Source organism: Vipera berus, assembly GCF_964194415.1.
Source record: "Vipera berus genome assembly, chromosome: W".
Lineage (NCBI taxonomy): Eukaryota > Metazoa > Chordata > Lepidosauria > Squamata > Viperidae > Vipera > Vipera berus.
The window spans coordinates 54,225,465-54,249,912 of NC_138210.1; the positions used below are offsets into that span (position 1 = coordinate 54,225,465).

A 24,448-nucleotide genomic window follows, 5' to 3' on the forward strand; every position below is an offset into this window, starting at 1 on the left:
GGACTCTATAAATATTAAAGTCTGCTGCTCTTTAAAATTTCAGGGTTTCAGATTCCTACAGCCTAGGCTTACATAGTACATTCACACTCAATATATCCATTGTAGTTAGTGTGTTTTTGCATCTGAAATCTGGTTTTACAATTAAACGTGAATTATTTAAATACAGGGACTCAACCTTCCTTTATCCCCTCTTAGGCACTATGTTCTCCCTAGGCTATTTCACTTTTAAGTTCTGAAATTCTCCTTTGTGTCTAGTTTGGTGCTCAGAATATTTTGGATGGAGTGGGCAGTGAGTGAATGAAAACTCTGTTCTTTTATTGAATTTCAATCTTAATTGGTTGACAAGTCCAGGATCCTAACTGTGTTATGACCATGGTTTTTAGGTTGAATCACAGCAATGCTTTTTACTTCAAGCCATCCTTGAAAAATAAAATGCAGTGTGAGGAGTAGAATAGCAGGTTTTTATTGGGGTCAAACTGCATGGAATGTATCTGCCCCATTTAAAAATTACTGTTTTATTTATCAGTTCAAAATGCAACCATCTGTCCCTGAATGTTCTACAATCTAAGTATTTCGTAAGCCACCTTCTTTTGTAATAACAGTACACAACAGTACATATTTTATTCATTAGTGGAAACTTTGCTCCAGAATTTCCTACTTACTTCTGACTTACAACCTCAATTGGGATCGGAATTTGTGCCATAAGTCATTGTGGTTGTAAGTTGAATCAGACTTGATTTGTATAGTGTCATTAAGCAAATCATGGTCAGTAAGCAAATCACACAGTCATTAAGCAAATCCAGCTTTCCCAATGGGTGTTTTTGTTGGAAACTGGCAAAATAAAGGTCACAAATTGCAATCATGTGACTGCAGGATGCCTCAACCAATCGTAAATCCAAGCTGGCTGCCAAGTGCCTGAATTGCGATGATACGACCGTGGGGGTAGTAGGACAGTCATAAGTGTGAGTACAGGTCACGAGTCATTTTTTCCAAGGCCATCATAATTTTAAACAGTCGTTAAACAGCTGTAAGTTGAGGACTACCTGTACTGGCTTGCTTACTTTGTTCATTAGTTTATATTAAATACGATTCCTACTTTGCAAACTTGGACAAGATACTATTATTTCAGTTAAGTATTTGGTCTCAGTAGAGATCCATGAATTTTTCTCTTGGATTTCTTGGCTTTATTATTTATATTTGGCTTGGTTGTAGATGAATGTATCTTTAATTTTTTTAGCTGCTTGGTTGAAGCTGCCTCTGATCAAAATGTGAAATGAGATATACCTTAAAGGGCTCAAATTCTTGCTTTTCCCTCTCTTAAGATTATAGCCTATCAGCCCTATGGGAAGTCTGTGGACTGGTGGTCATTTGGTGTTCTTCTATACGAAATGTTAGCTGGACAGGTACGTTATATGCAAGGATTCTGGTAGGTGTATGCAAGGATTCCTTACCATTGACTCCACTTCAAATATGCGTTTACATTACCGAGAGAAAAGATTGAGAGCCACGAAGCCATGAGATCAGGAAGCAAAGGCTATTAGGGATTAAACTCAGCCATTACTATCTCCTGGGTGGGGGAATGTGTGCTCCAGAGACTTTTCGTCATTTCCTAGTGGGAAACAAATTAATTTTGAAAGATACAGATAAGGGACTGATCTCTTAAGTAGCTAGGTGTAGGGAATTTGTTGCTCATTGAGTCTCTGACAGTAAGCTAGCCTTTGTTACTGGATTCTAAGGAGCACCAGTCTCATTTGAGAAGCTAGGAGTAACCTGGGGAAGAAGATGCTTAGTGGTTCTTAGCCAGGGCTTTTTTTGTCATAGAATGCTCAGAACGGAGTTCCGGCACCTTGTTTGGATGGAACCTTGTAGGGTAGGCAAGGCGGGTTATATGACATGTGTGAGTTCCGGCACCTTTTTCTTTTACAAAAAAAGCACTGTTCTTAGCCCAGTGAAAACCTTCAGAATTGAGACTGAGAAAAAGAGGTTGCGTTAAAGCTGAAAGTCACGTTTCCACTGAGTTTAGTGTTAGATGGACAATTCTTCATTAATTAATGTCATTTACACAGTTGCCCATCTCACCCAAGTGACTTTGGACCAGCTGACGAAATTATAACTGAGAAGCCCTCCAAACATAACCACCCCCCTCAGGGTCCAAGGAGAAATGATTAGCCATAGCAGCAGAGCCCATCCCCACCCTGACCCAGGGGTGTCAATCTGCTGGCCCATGGGCCGGATGTCTCATGCCGAAACCACACCTACTCCGTTGCCGGCAATGGAAGAAAAAAAAAAAAGTCGCGATATGTCGCGACACGTCACGTGATGTTGCGAGTTTGACACCCCTGGCCTGGGGCAACAGCCAGCGCGACCCTCCTAATTTCTGGGCCGATGCCGTTCTAACAAGACATTGTTTAATAAAAGATACCTGGAGCTTTCGTGCGATTTCAGAAATGTAAAGTAGAAATGGAGTAAGATTCTTTCCGTTTTTCCAGAGGCCTTCATACATTTTGTTCGTCACGCACGGAAGAGGACTACTTTGGTCCTCTGGATCGATCCAAGTGCGATTCTGCAACCTTCTTTTGCCCAAAACTTGGAAAGGTGGCTCAAAAGATGCAAGAAGTGTTGTTTATCAGTGTTACATGAAGTAGTTTTGTACATTACCGAGACTTCCAAGTTAGGAAAATGTATTTAACGGACCAAACATTGCACACACATGCTATGCTTTCTAGGGCGGGGGTGGAGGAAGTGGAAGAATTTATTGTTTATTTTTAAACTCGGTAACAGGATCTATGATAAGGCAACTAAAATGACAAATAGGATTATTGAAATTATATACTTAACTGCTGTTAATTAAAATAATGAGAGTTGTCTTAATCTAATGTTTTGCAAAGAAAGATACTTTGGGGAAAGGGGAAATCAAATGGAATTAACATAATGGAATATAGATCATAGAAATTAATTGTTAAGGATTGTCTTATAAATGTTATCCAGACAACATTCTGTTTATAAATTATGGTGTTATGTTAAAAAATTCAAATAAAATATTTTTTTTAAAAAAAGAATTTATTGTTTATTTTCCCTGTATTTTCTTGGTCTGCAGCCACCATTTGATGGAGAGGATGAGGATGAGCTCTTCCAATCGATTATGGAACACACAGTATCCTATCCTAAATCTCTTTCACGAGAGGGTGTCTCCATTTGCAAAGGAGTGAGTCTTGATTCAGAACCTAGGCACACCTAGGTGGAAGGGGCTCCTTATCATATTTCCTCAGACAACGTGAAAGATTGTACCTTGTCATCCTTCCCAGGTAGTCCAGAAAAGAAACACGACCAGTTCAGCTAATTCTACTGCATTGTAACGGAATCTCACAAGTTTGAAAGTACAAATCTCCTACTGTCTCTTTTACCATCTGATTAAGTTAGGGAAGTTCTTTTCTGGGTCCCCTTCCTCTTCCTGTTATGCAGCTGCAGGCTACCTCCCCTCTTATCTGATAGTTCCCTAGGCAGCTTCTCCTCCGGCTCCTCTGTCCCAAGGTCATTCCCACATATCATTACATATCTAGTGCTACAAGAAGCATTTCTAAGATGTACGGTTTTGCAGGGAAGGGTCAGTTGATAACAGGATTCCCCATTGTTTTTTGAGATCTATTGAACTTCAGTTCGAATAACTCAGCATCATGTCCAACACATCTGGGCTACGTTGAGGAATGCTGAACTGATGAACTGCCTTCTGAAGAAATCCGGCCTTTGACATTTATATGGATTTGTTCCCTGCTTGGTTTCAAAACTAGAAAGCAATCTCAGCTTATAGGGGAAAAATCACTAGGTTTGGAAACAATTAAGTATTTATTTCTTCTCTTTTCCCCCGTGGGTGTGCCTCTGCTTCCATGGGCAGATGTGGGAACCCCCCCCCCCCCTTTTTTCTTTTTTCTTATTTCAGTGTCTCCTTCTGTTTTGCCAAGTGTCGGGGCAAGTATCAGATGCCCAGGCAATTGGTACTTTTGGATCCAGAGACAATAAGCACACCAGTGAACGAAGGGATTTTTTAAAAGCTTTATTATTAGCCCAAGCAAACAGATTTAAAAGCATAACATAAAAAAGCATAGATACCAAGCAAGCTGATACCCAAATCTCTTATAGGCTGCCAGGGACTCCTGAATAAATGACAGCAGAGATGTCCTTCTTGTTGTTAGTTGCGAAGACGTGTCCGACCCATTGCGACCCCATGGACAACATTCCTCCAGGAGGTCCTTTTTGTACTGTCCATGGGGTTTTCATGGCAAAGATACTGGAGTGGGTTGCCATTTCCTTCTCCAGTGGATCACGTTTTGTCAGAACTCTCTGCTATGAGCTGTCCGTCTTGGGTGGCCCTGCACGGCATAGCTCATAGCTTCATTGTATTACGCAAGCCCCTTTGCCACGACAAGGCAGTAATCCACGAAGGGGAGAGATGTCCTAAGGGTGGCCAATTCCCACAGTATGCAATGCTAAGGTCTGTGCCAAAGCTCCCAACAAAAGAACAATAACCCCAAAGGGGGGTTTTTTGGGTTTTTTTTACACCAAAACCTGGTCCCATGACTTCATGGCAGACATGTCAAACACAAGGCCCGGGGGCCAGATCTGGCCCGCGAGGTGGTTCCATGTGGCCCGCGAAGCCATCCTGGAAACAGTGAGGGAGCGGCCCCCACTGCCTTGGCCCTGGCCCAGAGACCCTCCTTCTGCCAGAGACCCTCAGATCTGTCCCACTCCTGCCCAGGCCCCCATAGGCACCCTTGATGCGAATGATGTAGAGCTGGCCATGCCCACCCAGTAGGCCATACGCACTCTGGCCACGCCCACCCAGTAGGCCACGCCCACCAGGCCACACCCACCTGGCCCCCTGAGGGCAACCGCAATGCTGATGCGGCCCTCAATGAAATTGAGTTTGACACCCCTGCTTCATGGCCTTGCTAGAGTGATGAAGGACCTGACCTTGACTGTGTGGTCCATCACTCTGGGATGGGAATTAAAAGTCAAAGAGGCTTTCACTGTAAAGAAAGCTTTGCAGCTTGGTGAAGATTCTCCCTTCCTTTTCTTTTTGTTCAGTAGCAAGAGTAAAAAAAACCCAAAAAAACAGGTTACGAAAAGTAGACTTTTCGTAATATGAAGGATAAATCAAAATATGTCACTAAGCTCCTTGAAATAACAGTGGTCTTCTGCATTGCCATTATATCTTCCAAACTGGTACTTTAGTTAACATAAAAATGCAGTGTTAGCAAAGTTCTCTCTGTCCCCTAGTTCTTGACCAAACATCCGCTGAAGCGCCTGGGTTCAGGACCAGAAGGGGAACGGGATATTCGGGAGCATGGATTTTTCCGCTGGATGGACTGGGAGAAACTGGAACAGTTGGAAATTGCTCCACCTTTCATACCCAGGCCTGTGAGTAGCTGTTGGTTGCCAAATGACAGGCTCAACAATTATTCCTCAAACAGAGTTTACATTATTTTGCTCTCGGCAATGTTTTCAAGAATAGAAAAATATGAGAGGAATCACAAAAGGATGGTTATGCAGGTAGTCCTCAACTTACGACCGCAGGTGGGATCAGAATTTCCATTGCTAAGCAAGGCAGGTGTCAAGTGAAGTTGTACTTTGATTTTATGGCCTTTTTTGCCACCATTGCTATGTGAATCACTGCAGTTAGTAAGTGAATCCCGAGGTCATTAAACAAATCCAGCTTTCCTCATTGATTCTGCTTGTTGGAAGCTGGCTGGGAAGGTTGCAAATTGCAAATCGTATTTGCCAAATATAAATACAGGTGCCAGGTGCCAAATGCTCAGATTTTGATCACATAACCATGTGGAGGCTGCAGTGGTTGTAAGTACGAGGACTGGCTGTAAGTCACTTTTTTCAGTGCCGTTGTAACTTTGAACAACTGCTAAACAAATGGCTGTAAGTGTTGTGATTCAGGGTCAGCCTGTGGATTCGGCAGTTGGGTCGGACGACTCAGAGGAGGAGGAGGGGGGTGTTGAAGACCTTGCTGAGGGGGTTGAAGATCTTGCTGATGAGAGCCCTCAGCCAGGCCCCTCCCACTTGGTCACCACGGAGACCCAGCTGTGTGAGCCTGACAGCGTGGATGAAGATGACCCACAGCTGCCCCTGTTCAAGGACGCCCGACGCAGGAGGCAGTCAATTAGGAGTAAACAGAGGAAGGCAATGGGGCTTCTCGGAAGGAGGCAGAGAGAAGCCACGCCCTGAACTCTATATAAGGGGAATGTGTGGGGAGGGCTGGTTTGCTGAAGGCAACCGCTTGGATAGTTCGTGTTTCTTAAATCTCCTGTTTCTTGGTTTGTGTCTTGTTTGTTTTTGTAGCTATAAATTTGGCAGGCGTAATTCCAGCCTCTTGCTGTTTGTAAAGGGGTTGTCCCTGCCTTTTCTGCAGGGCCGGTAGCAGGCTGGTACAGAACAGTAAGATGAGGACTACATGAGTTCATGTGGTTCTGGGCAAAGAACTCTTTGCAGAAGCTTGTTTGTTTTTTTCCTTCCTCAGAATCCAAGTGTAAAATTCAGAATGTGTGTTCACCATTCATTTCATAAATATCATTTAGGTCAGGGATCCTCAACCTTGGCAACTATAAGACTGGTGGACTTCAACTGCCAGAATTCCTCAGCCAGCAGAGCTTAAAGTTGCCAAGGTTGAGGACCCCTGATTTAGGTAGTTTAAGCGATAGCTAGTAAATAAGGAAAGAAATGTTTGTACCAAACAGGCTGAAGAATAACTTTCTCCTCAGCGTCTTCCCTCATTATCTCTTCTGTCCTTTTCTTTTTCTACATCTGCTCTAGTGTGGCCGGAGTGGCGAAAACTTTGACAAGTTCTTTACCCGGGCACCCCCAGCGCTGACACCCCCAGACCAGATGGTCCTGGCAAGCCTCGATCAGAGTGATTTCCAAGGATTTACTTACATCAACCCTGACTTCGTGCATCCATCCACGTTGCGGCGGGGAAGCCTCTCCCCAACCAGCATGCCTCTTTCCCCAACCGGCATGCCCCTCTCCCCAGCAGGAATTATCCCTTCTCCTACTTCCCTAGTGTGAGAATGATCCGCAGTCACCCAACATCCCCACGTTAAACCTTGGCTGTTGGACTCTGTTCCTAAGAGCACGAGTCCCAAGCTGAAACCCAATCCTAACACTGATCTCCAGAAATATTTTGTTAATTGCATTCTCTGGTGTGTTGCTTCCCTCCTTCCTTCCTTCCCTTAGGTGCAATCGAACTGGTGAGGTTGGGAATGAGAAAGCGCGTGCACACACACACACACACACACACACACACACACACACACACACAGACGGATACAAATTCTCATACCAGAGTTCCCCAACCTTTCTGGCTTTGTGGACCGGCAGGAGGGGGGGGGGAAGAAGGGATGGTTTTGTATGAGTGGGGGGCACGCACTCACCCGCTGCTCGCGCAAGTGGGGATGCAGGCATGGTCACTTGCCACTTCTGCAGCCTGGTTCCAAATGGCTCAAGGCCCGGTGGTGGGCCACAGCCCAGGGGTTGGGGATCTTTGACTCAGATGCATACAAACGAACACACACACACACACACACACACCACACAACACAGTATATATTTAGGTAAATGAATATAGATATACAGCTATATCAAGGGAAAGAAAGTTTTAGAGCCTGGATAAGAGAGAAATTCTTATTACAATTAACTTTTGGCCGGTCCTGAAATTTGATCAAGGTTGTCCTCTCACTTATCAGACTACTGATGCAAGGAATTTTATAAAAATCGTTTCTGCCTTGTAATCTTTCCACGGCAGTTCAGCTTCTCTGTGTCTTTTCTGATGGTCCTTCAAATGATGTATGTAGGAGACCATGATTTGACTGAATATAGCGAATGAAAGAGTAGAAGACTGGTTCTAGTAATGTCTTTCTAATTTCCCCCAGGTAGTTAGGGTACCAGATGACTCATCTGGTTAGAAATGGTTAAACCATTTACCAATTACCCAGCTAATTTTATGCCATGCGTACTTTTTGTAAAAACAAGTGGCCAAAGGGTAACGGCTGTATTTTGTGAGAGGGGTATTGTGAAATTTAACTTGAAGCTATTCAAACTATACCTTCTGCTCTTATTTCAGGACTGTAGAATGGTTGCCAAGCTTTAGAAAATATCCTGATCAATAATGCAAACAAAATGACAGCTATATAGTAAAACGTAGTTGTGCAGTGAAAACAGATCTAAATATGAAGCACACATTGAATCACTTAACTCTGCCCGAGATTTGGGCTCTAGAATGGGAATACTGTGGCATGCATTTATTAAATTAGAGAAATCCACATTTAACAGAACCACCGTAAACCTGGATATGTAATTAATGGAGAAAGAGCAATCTCAGAATGCTACATTTATATAGAAAGTGTTGAGGGAAGAGAACTTACTCTTTAGTTGCTACTATTGTAGTATGTAGAGGAGCTATTTCTTCACAGGCTTAAAACACTGAGTTTCCTGCAGTTTTCCTTCAGATCTGTCAAAACTGTAGTTCCAGAAATCCCAATTTCAGCACATTTGCAGGATGCCAAGTTGGAAAACCCCATCTCAGAGGATATCTAGTTTACATTAAGTGATTCTGAGTTACTCCCTTGAAATACTTTTTTTTTCAAATTGGGAAGCTATCAGGGAAGAATGACTGCCTTCTCTCTCCATTAATTAGTGGTTCAAATAAATTCTGATATTCATTTCAGTTCATATCCATTTGCAAATTATAATCTTCCGCTTCACCTCCACGGTGCTTTTCCTAGTCTTATCTGCGACAGTGGAATATTATAATACTTGATGTATTTGTCTTCTTAAAACCTTGATTCCTTGCACCTCACACATTGTTTAGTAGACTTTCCTTCCCAAAATCTTGTGAAAACCTCATCAGTTCTCCCTCCTAGCCATCGCATCAGTGTTTCTCAACCTTGGCAGCACTAAGATATGAGGACTTCAATTCCTAGAATTGCCCAACCAGCATGGCAGGCTAGGGTATTCTGGAAGTTGAAGTCCATACTTCTTAAAGTTGCCGAAGTTGAGAAATGTTGCATCACACAACCTCCTGGCCTTTTGAGTCTTAATTTCCCCAACATTAACACCTTCCTCTAACATGGCTTCCCCTCACCAACTCAACAGTTGTAAATAAAACCTTGAAAGAGAGCAATGACGGTGGCATATTTGGTATTAGACTTCGGGCAAAAGATGTGTCTTCTTCCACAGAACAGCATGTTGAGATAAAAACTTTGTCTTCTCTTTCATGCATTAACTATTATAAAAATGGATTTATTTATACGTACATAACAGATATGTGTACCTTCCATGTTTTCCATCTTTCTAAAGGGACATCCATCTCTTCCAAGCTACACCTGACTTGTCTTTTTAACAGCTTTAAAACTGAGGCATGGTAAACTGAGATCTTACTCTCTATTCTGAGAGCATCACTAATGACCGGAATGTAAACATCCCCTCATGATTCTTCCCAGTTCCTTTTTTTTGGTGCAGGGAAAAAAACAACGACAACCCCCCCACACACATCTTGGTATTTATTTAGCTGATGATAGAACTCCACTGGAAAGTTAAAATTTTCCTGCCGTAGCCTGTGTCAGCTACTGAATTGTCGTGAGATGGCGCATTGAAAGTGCAATGTTTATTCACACTCTTGAAGTGTTTACTCATGTGAATTTGTGCTTCAGATGAGTGAGAACTGAATTTAGTTGGCAGGTGGGGCGAGGTAAAAGGGTGACTTATTCTGCTGACAGCAGGACATATTTAGGAAAGACGAAAGATTGACATGTTAATCTCTCTCGTGCCCAAGAGGCAGTTTCTTGCTGTTTTTTCTCTACATTGGTTGAAACTCTTATGACTTTGTAGCAACCTTCTCCATACTGGTCTACAATTTCGTGTCCATCTCTTCTTCCTCAGTACCGATTGAGGAAAAATGTTGTAGACCAATAACAACTGAAGCTGGGTAGACTTTCATTTTTTCTCCCTCTCTGGCAGACAGGGCATTTTTAAAATGTATAGAAATCCAATATATTGAGCTAGTGAGTGGAGGGGTAGGGAGAATTCCCAAGCTTTATATAACGTATCAGTCCTAGAATTGCAAAGCAAGATAGATATAGATGGAGAGGCCAAAATAAAGAGCTGTCAGAGGCATTGATGCCTATTTACATCTTAGGCCGATAATGTTACAGGAAAGCAGAGCGTTTTGCACAAGTCTCTAACGTAGCCCATAGGGAGACCAGAAGGTTGTAGAATCCAGAGTTCTGAGTTTTATGAGCAGTGAAAAAAGGTCTATGGAGCTGAGGCGCAAAACATACCGTAGTAGCCTCTTTATGACCTGTGGACTTCAATTGGTTGGCTCAGTTGCTGGCTCAGGGATTCTGGGAGTTGAAGTCCACGGGTCATAAGGGGGCCATAGTTCCTCAGCCCTGCTCTCGAGGGTGCCAATTTGTTCTTTCCCAAATATTTCTATAGTTCTTTCCTTTGACCCTAACAATGCATAAGTCTTCCATCAGTTTCCTGCCTCATTTTTTTTCTCTGCTAATTACCCTGCTTCTCCCCCCGCCCCCCACTACCACCAATTTGGGGATAATCAGACACCCACGACTCCTACCTTCTCTTTGGCTTGTGATTCTCTGTAGCCAGTATCATAATCGAATGGACTCACCTATGCATTTCAACATAAAAGATATTTATCCAATCCTCAGCTTGTGTTTGTTTTTCTGTCAATAGCTCAGGTACAGATTTTGGGTGGTGGCTGATAATGGGATTCCTGACATGCATTTTGAAATATGTTTCCTAGATGGGGGAAAAAAAACCCCTTAAAATCCAGAGAACATTACTTTTAAGCAATGGCTTCCGTCGGATAATTTTAGACTGTAGACCTAAAAGGTCTTGCAGGAATTCTGCTCTTTGGATGGCAACAGCAATTTTTCTTGGCTGCTAATACTTGCAGTAGAACATTAAACATAGAGACGGCCAGACTTCCGGTGGCTCCGCGGCGACGGAGACAGCCTTCCCGGGCTGCCCGCGGCTCAGCTGAGTGTTTTTTCGCCCGAAACAGCGCCGATCAGCTGTTCGGGCGATTTTGAAGCCCCCTCCTCGGGAAAAGAGGAGGGGGTGAGGCCCCAGGTAGGGGTTGAGTTCTCCGGGGCCGCCTGAGCTTGGAGCTTGGGCGGCTGAAGGATTGAACTCCCCCAAAGCCTGGGTTGCTCCCAGCTAGCCAGCGTCTCTGCTCCGGATTTCTTGGAGCAGAGCCAGGCGTCTGCGACCACCCCTGCCTGAAGAAAGGACTATGGATTAAAAGGAGCAGGCAGAGCGGTACAAGAGGAAAAGGTGAAGAGGATTATTTTATTTTACTCTCGAGCTTGGTGGACTTTTTAAACTTTAAGTGAAAGTGCGTCACAATTGAAAGTTAAAGATGGCGACTAAACCTCCCCCTAAAACTCTTCGGAGTGGTGGATCTTCTCCGGTGCAACAATCATCGTTACAGGCGCTGCATCCTCCTGATGTATTGACACCGAAGGATTTACGAGATGCGCTGGATAAACATGCCCAGGTACTTTTGGAATCAATTAACCAATCAATGGGTGATAAATTTGCACAGATGGAGGAGAAATTGGAGAAACTGGAGGAGAGAATAGAAGAGAGGATGGAACAGAAGTGTAGCGTGATGAAGGTAGACATTTTGTCTTCAGTGCATAAAGTGGCGGAATGTGTGGAGGATTTAGATGAAAAAGTGGATGATTTGACCCAAAAGAATGCAATATTAGAAGTAAAAGTACGGGAGAATGAAAATTTAAGAGACAGAATGGAAAGGGAGTTAAGCCTTGCCCAATATTACCAGATGCAGTTTGCTGTTAGAATCAGAGGTTTAAAGGAGAATATTAAGGAAGATTTAAAGCAGCTGGTTTCTGAGGCTCTCGAAGTGGTATTGAACCAGCCAGCATCTGAAATAAGAGCAGCTATGGATAAAGTGTTCCGTGTGAATTCATGGATTGCCAGACAGAGAAAGTTGCCTAGAGACGTGGTGGTTTACTTTGCAAAAAGAGAAATCAGAGATGAAGTTATACAAGCTGCCTATGATGCTAAAGTGGTGATTGCTGATCAAGAAGTTTTGGTTTTAAAAGAAATCCCTCCAAAGATTTTAAGGAGAAGGAAGGACTTTACATTTCTTGTGCAAGAGCTCAAGCAACGAGATATAAGGTTCAGATGGGAGATTCCAGACGGGCTGATGGTGATGCATGAAGGTAAAAGGTATCGGCTGATTACTGTGAAGCAAGCGCGTGATTTCTACAATAATGTTTTAAAAGCAACCCCATTAGCACTTCTGGAAGCTGCAAAGGGATCTGGAGAAGGAGAACATCAAGAGGATGAAACAGAGGATAATGGTGCTGGAGGAGATCAAGCTATAACTTCTTTGGACGATCCTAGAGAGCAAAGGGTAACGCGTGCTGCTTTAAAACGAGCAAAGAAAATAAAAGAACAAGACCAGCAAAAGTCTTCAGAATCTTCACAACGTACTCATAGCCAAGCAGTGGGAGGAGCACGGCCTAAAGAAGATAGTCCTATCAAAGCTGTGCTCCAAGAGCTTTGGGAGGATATGCATGGCAACTAAATTTTTAACCTGGAATGTTAATGGACTAAATTCACCACAGAAGAGGAAGAAAGTTTTTCAATATTTAAAACAATTTAAGATAGATGTTATATGTTTGCAAGAAACGCATATTAGAGTTTTGGATCAAAAGTATTTATCGAACTCGAGGTTGGGTACGCAATTTGTTGCTTCTGCAGAGAACAAGAAAAATGGAGTGGTTGTTTATGTTAAAAGTGCCTTAACAGCAGACTTAATTGAAGCAGACAAGCATGGAAGATATGTTATGATTGAGCTGCTGTTAGAAGGTAAAAAGACGCTTTTAGTTGGATTATATGCACCTAATCAACAACAAGCTGACTTTTTTAGTTTACTACACACAAAGCTTACCCAGTTGGATTATAAATCTTTTATTTTTATGGGGGACTGGAATGGTGTTTTGGATGTACAGCTGGACAAGGCTGGAGTTTTCAAGCGCATTCCAAGTCATGCCAGATTGCCTAAATCTTTTTTTGAAATGAAGGATGACCTGGAATTGCGAGATATTTGGCGTGAGAGACATTTGCAGGAGAAGGATTATACTTTTTATTCTGATAGACATCAATCTTTTTCGAGGATTGATTTTATTTTGCTGACTAATGATTTTTTTTTGAGGACCAAAAAGGTGAAGATTTGTGCAAGAACTATCTCTGATCACAGTCCAGTTTGGTTAGAGATTGATAAGGAGAAAAGAGACAGGCGCTCGTGGCGCGTAAATGAGAATTTGTTTAGAAATCAGAGAAATGTGGAAGAATGCAAACAGCGGATGAAGGATTTTTTTGAGACTAACATGAATAAGGGTACCTCTATGGATATGGTTTGGGATGCTAGCAAGGCCTATATGAGAGGGGTGTTGATATATATGAATAATAAACATAGACGTGCAGTGGAAACTAGAAGGAAAGAACTGGAGAATGAAATAAAGGAAAAAGAAAAGGCTTTGATTTTGAACTCAGAGGATGTGAAGACCAAGGAGGCTATTAGACTGTTAAGAGGACAATTTGATAAATTAATGGCTGATCAAGTGGCGACCAATCTGCGGTTTGCTAGGCATAATACTTTTTGCAACGCTAATAAACCAGGCAGATGGTTAGCTTATAGATTGAGGAAAAAACAAAGGGCTTCTAATATAGATAAGATTGAGTATAAAGGAAGGGTTGTGTTTCAACAGAATCTTATTAAGGATGCTTTTGTGGATTTCTATTCGAAATTATATGCTAAAGAGGAAATTAATGAAAAAGATATTGATATATATTTGGAGAATGCTAGCATCCCGGTTCTTACGCAAGTACAAAAAGAGGGGATTAATCAACTGATTACAGAAGAAGAAATTTTCACAGCAATTAAGGAATTGAAGGTGGATAAAGCACCAGGTACGGATGGCTTGACTGCGGCCTATTACAAAAATTTACAATTAGAGATGATAAAACCGTTAAAGGAACTGTTCCAGACAATCCAGAGGGGGGGAAAGGTGCCACCGTCTTGGAGAACAGCTTTTATTTCTTTGATTCCGAAGGAAGACCAAGATGCTACTCAAGTTAAAAACTATAGACCGATATCGCTTTTAAATACAGATTACAAGATATTTGCTAAGGTTTTGGCTAATAGACTGATGAGGGTTCTGCAACAGGTGATTCATGGGGATCAAACGGGGTTTATTAGTGGTAGGCAAATGAAAAATAATGTGAGGCATATAGTTGATGTGTTAGAGTTTTTGGAAAGGAACAACCAGATCGCTGCGGTGCTAATTTTTTTAGATGCTGAAAAAGCTTTTGATCAATTGAATTGGAAATTTTTGTTGAAAGTTTTAGACAAAATGGATTTTGGGGAAAAATTTTTACAACCGATTAGGGCATTATATCAAAAACAAACTGCCCGAATTATAGTTAATAATAGCTTGACAGAAGCATGTAATATTGAGAAGGGCACAAGGCAAGGGTGTCCGTTATCGCCCTTGTTATTTGTGTTAACATTAGAGATATTATTGGTTAAAATTCGGAATTCGGGAAAAATTAAGGGGATACAAATTGGAGATCAGGACTACAGATTGAGAGCATTCGCAGACGATCTGGTTGTTACAGTGACCCAGCCAGAGAACTCTGTTGTGGACCTGATGGAGATAATAACACAATATGGGAAGGTTTCTGGATTTAAAGTTAATACACAGAAAACCAAAATTTTGGCCAGAAATATGACAGTTTCGCAAAAGGCTCTCTTAGAAGGATTAACTGGATTTGAGATTGTTAAAAGGGTTAAATATTTGGGGGTGATTTTGTCGCCCTCTAATACAAAGCTATATAAAAATAATTATGAAAAACTATGGGGGAAAATTCAAAAAGAACTGGAGAGTTGGGAAAAATTGCAATTGGACGGATTGCAGCAGTAAAATGAATGTCCTGCCTAAATTTTTATTTTTATTTCAAATGATACCGATTCTTAAGAAAGATTCTAATTTGGAGGAATGGCAGCGAGGTATCAATAAATTTGTGTGGGCAGGGAAAAAGCCACGAGTTAAACTTAAGATTATGCAGGATACTCGTGAGAGAGGTGGCCTTAAATTGCCTAATTTTAAATTATATTATGAAGCTGCTGCATTAGTAGGAATAAGTGATTGGATTAACTTGACGCAAGGGAGGTTATTAAATCTTGAGGGCCATGATTTGTTGTTTGGCTGGCATGCATATTTGTTGTATGATAAGAAGGTAGACAACGTGTTTAGGGTGCATATTTTAAGACAGGCATTGCTGAGAGTTTGGAAGAAGTATAGACATAAGTTAAGTTGTAAGATACCATTGTGGGCAATTCCAAAACACGCAATAGAAAATATACATGCTGGCTTTAAACATGATGTGACTACGTACAAGGAGATCCTTAGCTTGGAAAGAAATGTTTGGTGTTTGAAATCATATAGCCTCTTGCGAGAAGAGAAGGTTGTTCAAAATTGGTTTCAATATACTCAGTTACGGGCCAGGTGGAAAGAAGACCAGAAAAATGGATTTACAATGTCTGATGAAAATTTGATAAAGCAAATTAGAAATCAGGGACCAGCACATATCAAACGGATATATCTTGCATTGATAGAGATTGACTCAGAAACAGAGCTTGTTAAGGATTGTATGATAAAATGGGCCCAAAACATCCAGGAAGTTATCACAATGGACACCTGGGAAAAGATTTGGGTGAGGAACGTAAAATTTACTCAAGCTCAAAATCTAAGGGAGAACTTTTACAAAATGTTTTATAGATGGCATTTAGATCCTAAAAAGCTTGCAAGTATGTATCCGAATTATCAGCCTAAATGTTGGAGGTGCGGAGATGAAGATGCAACATATTTTCACATATGGTGGACATGTAAGAAGGTTAAGGCTTTTTGGATAAAAGTCTGGTGGAATATGCAGAAGATTTTTAAACAGAGGATAAAGTTTTGTCCGCAACTTTTTTTGTTGGGAATAATTGCAGACGCTACAGTTGTGGACACCAAGTTGATGTTGAACTTAATTACGGCAGCAAGACTTTTGATAGGCCAATATTGGAAGAAAGAGGAACTGCCGACCATAGAAGAGTGGACTTTAAAGGTTTCCGACCTGGCAGAGATGGCGAAGATTTCGGCCTATTTGAAAGATCACTCGCAAGAACGCTATATTATGGAATGGAGAAAATGGATTGAGTTTATCCAGAACAAGTATAGGGTTAAGAAGTTTTATGTAGCATATGAATAAGTCTTCTTTCGTTTTTTTTCCTTTTCTTATTTTAGTTTCTTTTTATACATATTCAATATTATTAAGGCTTGTTTTATCCTATATAAGCTAGAGAGTGTTGGATTTTAGAGTTTATAGTTGTTAGTATATGATTGTTTATGATTGCTTTTTATACATATACCTTGTATTTAGCTTTGGGAAGTCGGGGGGGGAGGGGGGGAGGGGGGGAGGTAGGGGGGGGAGGAGGGAGGGGGAAGGGGGGATTTTTAAAGGAAAATTGTACCTTAAAACTTTTCAATAACATAGAGACGGCCAGTGCTTCTTTTGTAAATGAAAAAGGTGCCGGAACTCACACATGTCATACAACCTGCCTTGCCTACCCTACAAGGTTCCATCCAAAAAAGGTGCCGGAACTCCGTTCTGAGCGTTCTATGAGAAAAAAAAGCCCTGGAGACGGCACTTCTACAAGCTGCCTCTGCACCGTTCCCAAATCGGAGCTCCACCTCTGGGATGCCATAATGTGTCTGCTTAGCAGCTGGGCCCATTTATTTCCAGCTCAGCAGTCATGCCTCCAAATTCACTGGGAGTTTAGTTCTCCAGCTGAAACATTAGAGCTCTGCAAAGCTGGTGGGTAGGTGCTTTTTTCTTTTTTTTTTAAAATATATTAAGTTTATTGTTTAAAAACATTGGACACAGTACCAGCGGGCTGACAAGCCTTCTTGTCTACAATGTTCAAATATATATATATACATGTATATATGTACATCAAAAATACACTTAAATACACTTAAATTACAAATCGGTGAAATAACAATATTTAAAACAGTGAGCTAGTCTGTAAAACCTAATAGAGACCTTTCTTTTTATCCCTCCAAAGATACAATTTGTTCCAAATTCTATAGTAATCTGATTGATCTTTATTCTTTAGTTCCAAAGTTAGTTTGTCCATTTCTGCGCAATCCCAAATTTTCCTAATAACCTCATTTTCTCCTGGGATCTCATTCTTTTTCCATTTTTGCGCAAATGACATTCTAGCTGCTGTGGTAATATGGATCATCAAATATACCACATCTTTAGGATATTTCTCTTTCGTAATTCCCAATAAGAAAAATTCTGGACTAAACTCAATATCTTGTTTTAGTATTTCTTTCAGCCAAATCCAAATCATTTTCCAAAATTTTTGTGTTTTACTGCAAGACCACCACGTATGGAAATATGTGCCTATCTCTTCAGAGCACTTCCAACATTTGGGAGATGCTGTTGTATACATTTTTGCTAAACGGGCTGGGGGAAGATGCCATCGATAAAACATTTTAAATAAATTTTCTTTATAAGATGAGGCCAGTGTTATTCTTTTATTTCTGTCCCAGAGTGTTTGCCAAGTACCTAAATCAATGTTATGTCCTAAATTGTTAGCCCAAATCAACATGGGATCCTTCACTTGCTCTTCAAACAGCTTGTATCCCAAAAGCAATTTGTATAATTTCTTTATCTGTTTGGTGTCTGGGCCCAATAATATTTTATCCAATGCTGTTTCAGAGGTATATATCCCCCATTCTTTTTTATCCTTCCTAAATCTTGATTGGATTTGTAAGTAGGCCCACCAGTCGAGTTTTATACCTTGTGATTCTAGTTCCTTTCTAAGTTTCAATTCCCCCTCCTCATTCATAATATCCTTATACGAAATTATGTTACCCACATCAAATAGATTTGGGTAAACAATCGCTTCAAGGGTGGATAGCCAGACCGGTACTTTAGTATAATTGTGAGATCTAATTTTTTTCCAGGTATTAAGTAATGCTTGTCTAATCCGATGTTTTGAAAGTGTGAAAAAAGACCTTGTTTCTCCGTCCATAAAAAAGCATGCCAGCCATATTGCAAATCGTGACCCTCTAAAGTTAATAGTCTTCTATTTTTCAAAATTACCCATTCTCTAATCCAATTCAGAGCCACGGCGTGGTAATATAATTCCCAGTCTGGCAATCCAAAACCCCCATTTTCCTTCGTGTCCTGTAAATATTTCAATTTGATTCTTGATTTTTTCCCCTGCCAAACAAAATTTAATGATAATTTATTCAAATTTCGGAAAAACTTAGAGTCGAGTTGTATTGGGATATTCTGGAACAAAAACAAAATTTTGGGCAGGATATTCATCTTGATGACAGCGATTCTCCCCAATAATGAGAGTTTTAGATTTCCCCATCTTTCCAGATCACCTTTTATTTGATTCACTACATTATCATAATTATCTTTTTTGAGTGAGGTGCATCTAGCCGTAATATTAATCCCTAGGTATTTTATTTTCTTGACTATTTCTATATCCATGATTCCAGCCAAATTTTCTTTTTGTTTATTAGTCATATTTTTAACAATCATCTTGGTCTTATTTCTATTTATTCGCAGTCCGGCAACCTCACCATATTTAGATAGTTCTTCCAATAGTTTTGGTCCCGTCTGATATGGATCCTCCATAATAAAAACCAGATCGTCCGCAAATGCTTGAAGTTTAAAAGTTTCCTTTTTAATAGCTAATCCTTTTATCTGTGGGTCATTTCTAATAATTCTCGTTAATACTTCAAGTGTCAATATAAACAGCAATGGTGATAAGGGGCAACCTTGCCGTGTTCCCTTTTGAATTTGAAACTTCCTAGATGCTTCCCCATTAATAATTATTTTTGCTTCCTGGTTAGTATAAATTGCCCTAATTATATTTATAAATTTTTCACCCATATCCATGAAGCTAAGTTGTTGATGCAAAAATGACCATTTAACATTGTCAAATGCCTTTTGGGCGTCTAAAAAAAGTAATGCCATCTGTTGTCCACTATGTAGTTCATAGCTCTCTACATGGGGCTGCCCTTGAAGACCACTCGGAGGCTTCAACTGGTGCAGAATGCGGCCGCGCGAGTTGTAATGGGGGTTTCCCGATACTCCCATGTAACACCTCTACTCCGTGAGCTGCATTGGCTTCCGGTTGCCCTCCGGGTGAAATTCAAGGTGCTGGTTATCACCTATAAAGCCCTACATGGCCTGGGTCCGGGATATCTGAGGGAACACCTGCTGCCGGCATCAAACGCCCTTCGCCCAGTGCGCTCCCACTGGGAGGGTCTGCTCAGGGTCCCGCCGGTAAGAGATTGCCGACGGGTGACACCCAGGGATAGGGCCTTCTCGGTGGGAGCGCCTGCCCTCTGGAACCAGCTGCCGGTGGAGCTGAGAACTGCCCCCGACCTCCGATCATTCCGCCGGGGCCTGAAGACCTGGCTCTTCGAGCTCTCGGGCCCAGACTGAGGAGAAATTTTAATTTGGGGTTCTTTTTAATTGACTACAGGGTCAATTTAATATTTCTTAATTTGGTTCTTAATTTTTGTATTTTGGATTTTTAATTCCCTGTAAACCGCCCTGAGTCCTCAGGGAAGAGGGCGGTATATAAATATAACTAAATAAATAAATAAATAATACTCCAACGTATCCAATATTATTCTAATGTTGTGCTTAGTGTGTCTCTTAGCGAGAAAACCATTCTGGTCTACGTGTATGAAATCATTCAGAAATCGTTTCAGTCGTTCCGCTATAATTGATGTAAATATCTTATAGTCCGAATTAAGAAGTGATATGGGTCTATAATTTTGGATTAATGTATGATCCGTATTATCTTTCGGGATGAGAGCTATGTTTGCCTCAGACCAAGATTTAGGTGTTCTTGCGCCTTCTAATACTGCGTTAAATACCTCCAGTAGGGGTTGTGCTAAAATATTTTGTTGTTCTTTATAGATTTCTGACGGGAGACCGTCAGGGCCCGATGCTTTATTGTTCTTTTGTGCATTAATAGCTTTTATCACCTCAGATAGCCGAATTTCCTCGTTTAGCATATTTCTGGTATCTTCTGTAACCTTGGGTAGTTTGGCTTTTTGAAAACATTCCTCCATTTTCTCCACACTTGCCTGAGTATCTTCTTTGAATAAACGCTCATAAAATTCCTGGGCTATAGTTTTTTTCTCCTCTTCCTGGTGGAATATTCTCCCTTCCTCATCTCGTAGTTCGCGAATCCAGTTTTTTTCCTTTTGTTTTTTCAATTTATATGCGAGCCAACGGCCCGGTTTGTTTGCATTTTCAAAAAAGTTTTGTTTCGTGCTTCTCAGTTGTTGTGCTAATTTCTCTTTGTCTAAGATATTAAGCTTGTGTTTAATCAAGTCCATAGATTGTTTGATATTCTCTTTTTGTGGGTCTTGTTGGAGTGTAACTTCTAAACTTTTATATTCCCCTTCTAATCTTTCCCGTTGTTGTCTTTCCCCCTTGTTCTTATTTATCATATATGCCCTCGCTACCCCTCTCATTATTGCCTTGGCTGTGTCCCAATTATTTTGTACTGAGGTGTCTATAGCTTTATTTTCCTTAAAGAAGAGACTTAGTTCTCTCTCCATCTTGGATTTAAACTCATCTTCTTTTAAAATTGCACTTTGTAACGTCCATCTGGATATTTTTTTGGAGCCTTTCCAGCTAAATTTAATAGGATTGTGGTCTGCCCAAGTACCTGTCGCAATATGCACCTCGTCTATTTCAGAACTAATTTCTTTCGTCATCCATACCATGTCTATTCTAGACCATGAGTTGTGTCGATTGGAGTAGTATGTATATTGTCTTGCCTTACGATTTCTTTCCCTCCAGACATCTTGAATATTTAGGTCATTAGCCAAGTTGAGAAAAGATCTCGGTAGGGTTCTTCTTTTCTTTTTCCTGATCGTCTTACCCATATAATCCAAATTTGTATCTAGGATAGCATTAAAATCTCCTATTAAACAGATCTCCTCATAATCAATGCTACATATCTTATTATGAAGCGTTTTGAAAAACTGTTCTTGGTTATGATTTGGAGCATATATCTCTACCATCATGACCTTCCTATGATTTATTGCAACCTCAACTATCAGTATTCTACCCTCTTTATCGTTATAGATTTGTTTTGCTATCAATTTTGGGTTTACATATAATGCCACTCCTCTCTTTTTCTTGTGTCGGTCTAAGGAAACGAATAAATTCCCTATTTTTGGTTGTACTAACAAGTATTTTTGTTGTTCCTTTATGTGGACTTCTTGTATTGCAACGATATCCAATTGTTGATGAATAAGCCTATTAAAAAATTTCCGCCTTTTCACTGTCGAGTTCAGTCCATTAATATTTACAGATATAATACTACACTCACCTCCCTTCATCTTACTTATTTCTGGTTTTCGTAGATCTCGTGATTCGGGGCTCTCTCTCTTCCTTGTCTCTGGCTCCATGTTTCTCTGTTAAATCTCCAGATTTATTCCTTCTATCCTCTGTTGCTAAGACCTTCCCATCCATTGCTACTCGTATTGTATCTCTTTCTCTTACCTCCCTTCCATCTTGATCTTCTGATTCTGCTTACTCTTGGCTATGAAAGTGGAGTTTGTAAAAATCTTCTGCCTTCTCTATCGTGTCCAGTCTATACCTTCTATCCTGCCATGTGACTAGAATACCCTCTGGAGTTAGCCATCTAAAGTTTACATTTTCCCTAATTAATTTAGATGTTAAGAATTGGTAGCCACATCTCAGATCCCTCATCCTTTTAGGTATCTGTTTAAGGATAGTAATTGGTTGACCCCGAAATTCTAATGGTTCCTCTCTAGATCTATGCAAAAGCTCATCCCGAATTGATTTTTTAACTAGTCTTACATGTACTTCTTTTGGGAGGTTGTGCCTTCTCGCATAATTAGTTTGGACCCTGTATGTTTCATCAATTTCCGCCAACATTTCCTCCTTCCCTACACCGAGTGCCTTTGCCATTAGTTCTGCCATCATAACCAACAAATCTTCCCCCCTTTTTTCTTGAACATTTTGGAAGCGTAGATAATGAGCAGCCTTTTCTGCTTCCAGAAAAATGACTGTTGTCTCTAACTCCTTATTAGCCTGAAGAAGTGTTTCATTTAAATCATCTACTCTCTTCTCCTCTTTTTCCATTCTAGCTTCCATATCTTGAAGTCTTTGTTCATTTTTAACTAATTGTTGTTGAATCCCTTCAAATTTATCATCTATCGCTTCAATTTTCCCCTTAGGTTCACCAGTATCGTTTCTTATTTGGCCTATTTCTCTCTTCATCTCCTCGTGATTTTTGGCCATTGCCTCGTGTAAGTTTTGCAAAAGGGCATGTAGGTCTTTAAAAGAATTTGAGTTAGATCTTTCCCTTTGCAACATATCCTCTATAGATTTCTGATTGGAGGGACTTGAGGACATCCCTTGTCCCTGTGTTGCCGCCTTTTTGCCAGCGCTAGGCTTAGTTACTCCCGAAATACTTGTCATGTTTTCCCGATTGTAAAACGCGTTTTATCAATATGTAATACCCTTAATCTTATATGAACCTTTTAGCTCTATGACAAAAAGTATGTATAACAGTTACAACCAGGTACTTATTACCAACTAAACAATTTATATAATAGAATTCTGTAATATATATGTCTGAATATATTCAAAGTCACGTTCTTTTTTTTTTAACCCGTTTCCGGCGCAGAGATTAACACCTTTTTTGTCTTCCTCTACTGTCAAAGACCAATAGGTGTCCCACTATACCGACCTCCAATTACTAAATTGCTATGTCAAATGGCCGCCCGCAACAAGTAGAGTAAAGTTTCAAAAGTTTCAAAAATTTCAAAAGTTCAAAATTTACCAGGATAAACCAGGCTGGTCACTTTCCACGCCCGATATTCAAGAGTTCAGTCTCCAAGGCTCCAAGATCAGACTTTGACCTGTTGTATTTTATCCCCAGCTAGAATGCAGTCATATGGTTTTCCGGTTTCCTCTTCTTGCCGTTCTCGCCTGACGCCTCCCTCGGGACTTCTATCGCCGCTTGTACCCTCTCCGTGAGGCACCCACTTCAAACCAGTACCTCTTTCTCAAGCGCTTCCTATTATTTCCAAAAGTAAATATTCGGATATACTTTCCGTCAGCTCCGCTCTACCGTTGTCCCGCTAAGTTCGTGCTAGCTCCGTCCCTCTGTCAGATCTTCATGTCGGCCATTACTGGCCTCCTTCTCCCCGGTTCGCTCGCATCAGACTTTCTCCGGATCTCCAACATGAACCGCCGCTCATGAAGGTTCTCCGGGCTGCCTGCAACTTCGGATGTCCCTACAGGACCTCCTGAAGCTCCGAAAAGCCCCCGCGAACACTGGGTGAGAGGTTGTGTGTGAAGAGAACTCCATTCACACAGCCGCCCGCTCTGACAGCTGGCTCCGCCTCCGGTAGGTGCTTTTTTCACTGGCAGGAGCGCCGAGAAAAGAATGAAGCCGTGGCAGCTTTTCCTGACTATGGTAGTGGATTTTGACAAGTGAACACACTGTATATGCAGAGAGGGGCATTAGCTGGGTAGTTTTTATTGCCACTACTGTTTTACTCCACTGGTCACCTGGAAGAAACTGGTTGGCTTGCTGCAGCATTTTTCAAACTTGGCAATTTTTAAGATGTGTGGACTTCCAAGTCCCAAAATTCATGCTGGCTGAGGAATTCTGGGAGTTGAAGTCCACCCAACATTGCCTTACAAGTAGTCCTCGACGTACGACCACAATAGAGCCCAGAATTTACATTGCCAAGTGAGACAGTTAAGCGAGCTTTGTCCCATTTACCACCTTTCTTGCCACATTTGTTAAGTGACTCACTGAAGTTGTTAAATTAGTAACGTGGTTGTTAAGTGAATCTGGCTTCCCCCTTGATTTTGCTTGTCAGAAGGTCGCAAAAAGGGATCACATGACCCCAGGACACTGCAACCGTCATAAATATGAACCAGTTTCTAGGCATCCGATTTTTGATCATGTGATCACGGCGATGCTGCAGTGGTCATGCGAAACAGTCATAAGTCACTTTTTTCAGTGCCATTGTAACTTTGAATTGTCACATAATGAATGGTGGTAAGTCAAGGACTACCTGTATTTTCCTTAAAAGTTTCTGCTTTTAAAATGGAAGCCACTCACAGCCTAAACAAATGGTTGAAAGTCGAGGACTACCTGGGTTGGATTTTCATGGCTGCTGATGGGGAAGACAATTATATTTTGGAAATTATATCTTAGAAGTCTTGGAAATGATTCTGACAG

At 41.0% G+C, this 24,448-nt stretch overlaps 1 protein-coding gene across 1 annotated transcript in view; it reads left to right on the plus strand.

Annotated features, from left to right (window-relative positions):
• LOC308676119 (protein kinase C gamma type) overlaps positions 1-7,068 on the plus strand; it is a gene marked incomplete at both ends in the record, with an annotated part of 46,990 nt that extends 39,922 nt beyond the window's left edge. The window contains 4 exons of the mRNA XM_081341855.1: positions 1,323-1,403; positions 3,098-3,205; positions 5,275-5,415; positions 6,817-7,068. Of these exons, the coding sequence (XP_081197981.1) occupies positions 1,323-1,403; positions 3,098-3,205; positions 5,275-5,415; positions 6,817-7,068 (582 nt within the window). The remainder of the gene's footprint in view (positions 1-1,322; positions 1,404-3,097; positions 3,206-5,274; positions 5,416-6,816) is intronic.
• Positions 7,069-24,448: the final 17,380 nt, after the last annotated feature.